Genomic DNA, 7,851 nt, shown 5'->3' on the forward strand with positions numbered 1-7,851 from the left:
TCCGATGACAGCGAGCACCGAGCGCGGCCCCGCCCCGCCTGAGGAGGGACAAAATGGCGGCCGCGGGCGCCGCGCCCCGCGCCGTGTCAATCAGGGCGCGCGACCCGCCAGCCGAGCGCGATTTGGCTGCGGCGGCGCCGGAAGCGGCGCGAGGCCCGGGCCGCGCGGCGCCGCTCCGCGTGCGGCAGGTGGGCGGGGGGCGCTCCCGGGATCCGCCCGCTCCCGGCCCCTCTGCCTTCGGGACAGCCGCGGTTCTGCCCCACCGGGCTCCGTGCCACTCGTTGGGGTGGCTTCCCAGGCCCGGTCCTCGCAGCTCTCCAATTCCCGAGGCTGTTGGCGTCTCCTCGCCCCCCCGCCACCATGTTTGTCCTGGTGGAGATGACTGACACTGTAAGAATTCCTCCCTGGCAGTTTGAAAGGAAGCTGAACGAATCCATTGCTGAAGAGCTAAACAAGAAATTGGCCAATAAGGTAAAGCGTGGGTCACCTATAGGTTGATGCAGGCCTCACGACATCCCCGGGCGTGTCTTCCTTTTATTTGCGCCTACTGAGGTGCGTGGATGAGATGTCAGAGTGGTTGAGATGTGAAGGCCATCCCCGGCGACTGTAAACAAAGAGACAGCCACGTATCATCTCAAAGGGGACATTTTTCTAATGGCTGATGCTTTAATGGGAAGATAGTGAAACGCCAGATGGGGCAGAGAAGTGTGGAAGAGAAGTGAGAGCAGCTGCTGGTTTGTGTTTACAGGAGCAATCTGAAATGCTGCCTGAAAAACAAATGCAAACTAATCCATCCAGTGGGGAATTTAAAGAAAAAAGACTGTATAAACACAGGTAGAACAGTAATACTGGGAGAGAAATTGAGGTGTTAATAGCTCATTGAATTGAAATACAGTGTGGCAGGGAGAAGTTGGTCTTTGGTGCAGGATGTAAAAAGTGTTTTCTGGTGGACCTGGAGGTCACTGTTTCCCTGTGCAGCCCTGAGACTCTGATTAGCGTATGGCTTTCAACTCGAGGCAGGTATGAAACACAAAATGCAGCTGTAAACGTGAAGGGAGGTCAAAAGAGCAACCTGAAGGGATCGAGGGTTGTGAATAGCAGATTATACAGGTAGGTTATGAAAAGCAAAAGTCTTCCTTCTTCCACTGATGACTGATAGATTCCTCAAATTTTGTAGGCAGTGAGGCTGTCTCAGAAGTAGCAGAGAAACCAAGAATTTGCCTTGTGTCTCCCAAAGCTAACATAATTTAAGACAAAGGCAAGCCTAGAGGCTTCTGAGAGTGTAACTCTATCAAAAAGGATGTTTAGCATTTGGACAAGCTGTGGGGCTGGTGCATGATGGGGAGCTGTTTACTGTCTTGGCAGCTCAAGTTCTCTCACTGCTGACAATTTCCCCAAGGGTTTCTCTTTGTAGCAGTGTTCTTTTCAGTGCCAGTGAAAATGTGCTCCCGTAACACTTGAACCGGGGTTCCCCTACGCTGGTGGTATTGAAGGCAGTGTACCAAAACAGCCTCCATCCCATCTCGCCACCCCTCTGTTCCTGCCTTTTGAAAAGGTGTGCATAACATAGGGATTCCATAGTTTGCTTGATTTTACCTGGTGGGTTTATTGATTTGCTGCTCTTAATTTTTTTTTTTTTTCCTTTTATCAGGTCGTATACAATGTTGGGCTCTGCATCTGTCTGTATGATATCACAAAGCTGGAAGATTCATACATATTTCCTGGAGATGGTGCATCACATACAAAAGGTAAGTGCTTTCCCTCAGTTATATTGTGTTGCAGAAGGTTAGTTAATGATCTGGAAATGTAAGCTGAGTTCAGTTGTTAGGGAAAGTAACAACCTTAAGTTCACAGCCTTAACTCTGTTCCTGTTAGGAGGCCAAGAGGAACATGGTGAAAGTCTTATTTTCTTTGCAGTTTTGGGTACAAATATGGCTTTAAATAGCCAGTCCTGCTTGCCTTCTCCAGCAGCCCATCTCTGTTCTACAATTGGTCGTAGGTGTGGGGTAAGGAAGGGGTTAATTTAATTAATTATTGAAAGTCTGCACATAGAAAGTAAGTTGTAATAATAGGTCTGCATTTCTCTAGTATTTTTTCTTTTTGAAGCTTATTTTCCCTACCTAGGATGTTGAAACCCGTTTCTACATATAGCATTTGCACAGCATTTGATGCTCTTGTCCTAGCTGGAAGTTTTATGACACTTTCGTTGAAACTTAGACAGATCTGGTTCATCATACATTTCTAGGGATTTTTTTTAAATAAGAAATGACTAATTTATTTACTTTGACTCTTGGCAAATCTGAGTGGAAACTGGAAGTAAATGCATAAAAGCAAATCTCATTTCTTTAAAGTTAAAATAAGGTTTTAAACTGGTAAGAGATGCATTTTTCTAGTTTCAGTTTACAGTGTGGAAATGTAGATTGAGCACATGAACTATTTCCTGTTAGAAGGGAGCTGCCCTGACTATATGGGGCTTCCCTTGTCTAAATTTTAACTCCAGTAGAACTCGTTCCCTGCAAACAAAAGCTTCTCTAATACTGAAAGAGGATGGCAGGCTTTCCTGCTTGCTTTAATCTCCATTCAGCTTCTTAACTTAAAATTACTCCTTGAACTGTGAAAGAAGAGAAATTTTTCTTCCTGAGTTTGGGAAAAAAGTCTGCTTTCAGAATCTGGGCTAGCACTTCGATAAATCCCGCTGTGTCTGGTAATAACTCTTTCTTTAATGCACTGCCTAGTTTTATGTAAAAGAGGAGCACTGAGTAGGTACAGCTAAAATGATGTTAAATTGCTTCAAAGCATTGTTTGGCTGAGATTGTCTTAGTGTAGCATTCTTGTAATAATAAATGCCATGTGCTTAGTTAGAAACATTTTATCTAGCTTGGAGGAAAAATCCAGTTATGTTAGAGAATCTTATTTGATCTGATAATATTTTACTTAAAATATTAAATTTAAATATATTTAAAGAAAATACAGCATTGCAGACAAAGGTAAAAGGCAGAAGTATAGTTTCAGAAGAGAGGCAGAGAAAGTGTAATTTCAACCAATACTCTTGACTGTGAAGCATTATGCTTCTATCATAGCTTAACCAGAGGGCCTGCTCCATGTTTGTCATCTTACACTTTCTTTCTGTGAACTTCTTGCAAAACTGAGGAGCTGGGAACAGGACACTGCTGATCAGCTGCTGCCAGAATTTGTACAGACCAGTTAGGAATCAGAACTTTTATTCCTGTTTTTCTATCTAATCAGTGCATGTAAAAAAATTGTAAAAGAAACTGGGTGTTTTAGAGGGCATAAAGGATGTGGGATTTTATTTTAATGGCTGCCACCCTGTGGAAGGACTGTAGTTTACTAACATGGACATAACATGAATGATCTGTTTTCTTTTAAGTGCATTTCCGCTATGTGGTCTTCCATCCCTTCCTGGATGAGATTCTGATTGGACAGATTAAGAGCTGCAGTCAGGATGGCGTCCACGGTAAACTGCACCCTCTGACCTTAGGGACACGTGAGCTGCAGAGTTCTTGGGTCTGTTGAGACACTAATTTCAGGTGGAATAATGCTCTCTGAGGGCTGGTTAAAGGCTATTACTGGCCTCTAGTGCTGCTCTGATCTGAGGGTGGTTGGTAGTTTGAGCCTGGCAGCTTCACCTGACCTTAATGGTTTTGTCTGCACTCCCCTTTCCTTTTGCCCAGGAATAACAGGCAAGCCCGTCTGGAGCACAGACTGGATTCCTTTTCTTGCTTCAGTTAAGAGAATTTGTTTTTTTCTGAGTGGAACTACCAGCTTGTGTTGGTCTGATGTGTTTTTCCTATAGTTCTGTGCAAATTTGTGTTCATTTCTTGTACCTGAAAACATGGCAGGGAAATGTCTTTGTGAGCACAAAATGCTGCCAGAGTCATGGAATATATAATTGATGAGTTTCCTTTCCTCTAGGAGTCTTCCATGCAAAGGAGCTCTGCTGCCCAGTTGTTAAATTAGGACAATAAGGCTACCTTGGCTGCTTTTGTTGCTGAACTTGGGCATGGTCCATTCCCTGATAAAATTCAACATCATGAAATCTCAAGGGGGATGTGGGGGCTGTTCTAACTTTATATTGGTCTTTATTTAACCTACTACATCTGTGATTTCTAAGCTCTTTTCTGTCACAGATCTCTATAGCATCTGACTCATTTCTTGGAACGCTTTCATTGCCATTCCTGCTCCAAACAACCTTTTCCTTTCCCAGTGGGCATGAAGACTGTGCCCTCTGTTGCTGTATGTACTTTCAGCTGGGTGGTTGCTTTGCTGCCAACTGAAATTGAGAGTTGTGGCTCAAAGAATAATTCCTGCATAATCTCAATGTCCTTCCTGAGAGAGGAAGGAGAATGAGCCTAGAAATGCATTTTAGGAATCGCTGTGGAACATCATTTGCAAAGAATTGTTTCAGTCTTAATCAAATTCTTTTCTCCGCAGTTTCTATTGGATTCTTTGATGATATTGTCATCCCACCAGAATCCCTGCAGCAGCCAGCTAAATTGTATCCTTTGATCACCTTTGATAACTTTACTACTTCATTTCAAAAGATTGTGCAGTGCTGGCCCAACAGGCATTCACCACTGCAACAATGAAGGTGCTCAGCGGCAGAAGCTAAGCCGTTGTGTCGGGCAAGTCCCGCAGACTGTTATCACAGCTAGACAGGCCCTCACGCTCATTAGGTTTTGCAGGATCATTGTGCCTGCTGATAGAAATGAATGGCAGTGTCCCCTGAACAGCTGAGTTGTAATCCCTGCCTCCAGTCTTGGCTGCTGCTGAAGACAGAGTGCAGGTTTGACCACATCATGTAACGTCTACATACATGTGTGTCTGATGTGCTTCAGTGTGGTAGGCGAGGTTGTCTTTGGTCTGAGGAGGTTTGCTTGTCTGGGGGTCTTTTCTGTTGCTGGGCTTTTTTGGGGGGTGGCTAGACCAGCAGGATACATCTTAAAGCAGGAAAATCAGAAAGATGGGGGTCCTGGGCTATACAGACAATTACCTGGGACAGCACACTGCAGTTTGGGAAATAACTGAAAAGGCTTTCAATTGAGTCTGTTCCCAGAACTGTCAGAAAGTGATCTGTCAAGCAGAGTACTGATTGTTTCCATCCTTAATCCTTGGCATGGCCAGTGATGAAGCAGAGCAGGTGTGGGTGTGGGAATATGAGACAGAAGAAGGGGCCCATGACCTTTACATGGACATTGGGGAAGAGATCCGCTTCCGAGTCGTGGATGAGACGTTTGTTGATACATCACCAACAGGTCCAAGCTCTGCAGAGGCTTCCACTTCAAGTGCCGCAGAAGAAGTCCAGAAGAAAGAGGCACCCTACACCCTTGTGGTAACTATGTGCATTAATTCATACAGCCTTGTGAGTGTTGTGGTTTATTCAGTGTCTAAAATAGCATCCCTTTCCCAAGGAGCTGACTGCTTTAAGCTGACCATGAAGCAGAGTCACAAAATGAAAGGAGTGGAAAAGGGGAGAAAAGAGGTTGTTGTTGTGGTTGCTCTGTTTTGAGTGTTTTCACTGGAACGCTTTGTGGTTGTTGGTGGCTTCCCCTGGGACGCTGATTTAAAGCAAACTGCATGTGCATGTGAAGAGTACAGAGCTGGGAGCAACACATCAAGGTTTATGCAACGGAACAGTCTTTCCTTGCAGTGTTCTGGATAAAACCCATCTGAGTACAATGCATGAGAAAGGTGGATCTGAACCAGTGACAGCTGTGTTCCATAACTTAGAGGGGAGAGATGTTGTCATTTTAGGCATTTTCCTCTATTCTCTATGCAGTTTACACTTGCATGCTCTCGTCTTCTCTCTGTGAACAGGGATCAATCAGCGAGCCAGGCCTGGGCCTCCTGTCGTGGTGGACAAACAGTTAGCTGCCATCAGAGCCTGCTCCACAGAAAGTCTTTCCGGTGGATGTTTGGGGGATAATGGGATCCTGCTGGTGCTCACTGCTCTTCTGAAGCTGAATAAGGAATTAGACCTGCCATTCTGTTTTCCCTTCAGCTTCCAAGCTGCCAGAGAGAGACAGTTGCTTTCAAGAGATGTCTTCACTGATGTGCAGAAGTGAATTTACAGGCACAAAAAGCCTTGAGCACAGAGCTACAAACTCAGCTGGAGCTTTGGTCTCTTGCCCTGGAGGGAAAACTGTGGAGGTCTTAACTTGCCTGAATTCAGGAAGGAGTTGACTTTAGTGAGTACAAGCAGAAGAGAATACCTGTTGAGAAGTACCACTTCCTTAGGCTGGGAGCTTGATCTCAGAGGGGTAGAAACCTGCCCTTCTTTTGACAGGAAATGAAGAAGAGACAGCAAAAGACTAGAGTTAGTAGAGGTGTGGTACTCTGGAGACCTGGAAAATGCTGCTGCTGGGAGGGCAGGGGAGGTGGTGGTGATAAGAATGGGAACTTGACCCATGGGTGAAGTCAGCCAGAAGGAACAGGAATTACAGTTTGCCCAAAAGTAACTCAGGCTTAGTGAAGATGACCACTGTAGAAAACTACAGGCTGCTTATTGTGCTGAATGGAATGATTTTATTGGGTGGGCTGTATTTATGCAGAATGAGCTAAACTTTGCAGGAGTTTGACTAAAAATATGTAATTATGAACTGAAATGGACCAAGACTGCTTTGAGCAAGATAAATCCTTGGTGGGGTGGGGGGGGGTTGTTGATATCGTAAGTGGAATAAATAGTAAAAACCACACAGCCTGCCTTCCTGTACAATTTGTGGGGAAACTATTAGCTTCCTGCCTGGCAGGAAGAAAACACTTGCCTCCTGCAGCTTAGCTACTTGGATTTCAAGGCAGACAGTGTTGAGACCAACGCTTTGCTCTATGCTAACAGCCAATGACAAACAATTGCCATCACCCTCCCTGACAGCAGTACAAGGAAAGGAGGGAACATAACAGTGAGTAAAATCTATGCAGGGCCCATTGCCAGGAGAGTGATGTTGCACATAATTACAAAGCCAGCCACGTTTGGCAGGAAGGAGCTGTAATTCCCTGGGATAGTGGGGTCTGCTTAACCTCCAACTGTGAAAACAAAGCCTGAGTCACCAGCGCCCTCCCTGCAGCGTCGTTAGAACCCCTTAATTCTCAACTGTTATTCCTGGTGCAATGCCCTAATTAAAAGGGAGCCTAGAATTCTTTAGGTTCACATAGTAACTGAGGTCCATCTGTGCACACAATAAGCTTACCGAATGCCACCTACAGAGCAGCAGTGCTCAGACATGCAACCATCTAGCTGTGGTGGAAACAACTGTTTGCAGAAACCCCCCAGCTGTTTGTATAGGTGGAAATTTGGGTGAAACAAATGAGCTTCTACACAGGCTGTTTTGGGGTAGTGCCAGGGCAGCGGGAAGAAAACAGTCCAGCTACTCCAAGTAGGTGTTTTGCTCAGCTCCTTTTGGACATGGTCAGGGCTCCCAAGAGTGTAGTGAGGTGGTAGTGATGTGGTTTTGTGTGCTGTTCTCATGAGAGACTCCTCAACATCCATCTCCTGCTATAAGTAGTGCTTTAGGAAACTAGCTAAGTGTGCAGTGCTGGAAAAGCAGATGCAGCAGGTGCTCTTTGCAAGTTTGTCATCGCTGCAATAGTGGCAATGTTGCTCTGGACCAGAATGTAGGGGGGGGAAGGTGGTCATAATCACAAGTGTAGCCTGCAGTAGGTTAATGTCAAGAGCTAAACAGTCCAGGACAGCTGTGAGGGCTCTTTTTTTACCATGCTGAGTTAATGTTTGATTTGGTTTTTTTGTCCATATAGCAGTGATTTACAAGAAGTTCTTTCCCACCCTCCCAGCAACACTGACAAGGATTAGGATGATGAATACAATAACACATGGCA

The 7,851-nt window shown here is 45.2% G+C and overlaps 1 protein-coding gene across 2 annotated transcripts; it reads left to right on the forward strand.

The window, feature by feature from the left end:
- Positions 1-154: 154 nt before the first annotated feature.
- POLR3H (RNA polymerase III subunit H) lies at positions 155-6,715 on the forward strand. 2 transcript variants are annotated; one of them, XM_039570260.1, is made up of 6 exons: positions 155-471; positions 1,652-1,748; positions 3,389-3,525; positions 4,453-4,516; positions 5,143-5,350; positions 5,836-6,715. In XM_039570260.1, the coding sequence occupies exons 1-6, from the start codon at positions 361-363 to the stop codon at positions 5,942-5,944; spliced, it is 726 nt and encodes a 241-aa protein (XP_039426194.1). In that variant the 5' UTR covers positions 155-360; the 3' UTR covers positions 5,945-6,715. The 2 variants fall into 2 exon arrangements, with proteins under 2 accessions (XP_039426194.1, XP_010408938.1); XM_010410636.2 differs by having other exon boundaries at positions 3,389-3,475.
- Positions 6,716-7,851: the final 1,136 nt, after the last annotated feature.

This window comes from Corvus cornix, chromosome 1A (genome assembly GCF_000738735.6).
Source record: "Corvus cornix cornix isolate S_Up_H32 chromosome 1A, ASM73873v5, whole genome shotgun sequence".
NCBI classification, from domain to species: domain Eukaryota; kingdom Metazoa; phylum Chordata; class Aves; order Passeriformes; family Corvidae; genus Corvus; species Corvus cornix.

Coding starts and splice junctions, on each gene's coding strand:
- POLR3H (XM_039570260.1), top strand. CDS start 361: ATGTTTGTCCTGGTGGAGATGACTGACACTGTAAGAATTCCTCCCTGG. Junction 4,517..5,142: donor CTGCAGCAGCCAGCTAAATT/GTATCCTTTGAT, acceptor TGGCATGGCCAG/TGATGAAGCAGAGCAGGTGT. Junction 5,351..5,835: donor AGGCACCCTACACCCTTGTG/GTAACTATGTGC, acceptor CTCTGTGAACAG/GGATCAATCAGCGAGCCAGG.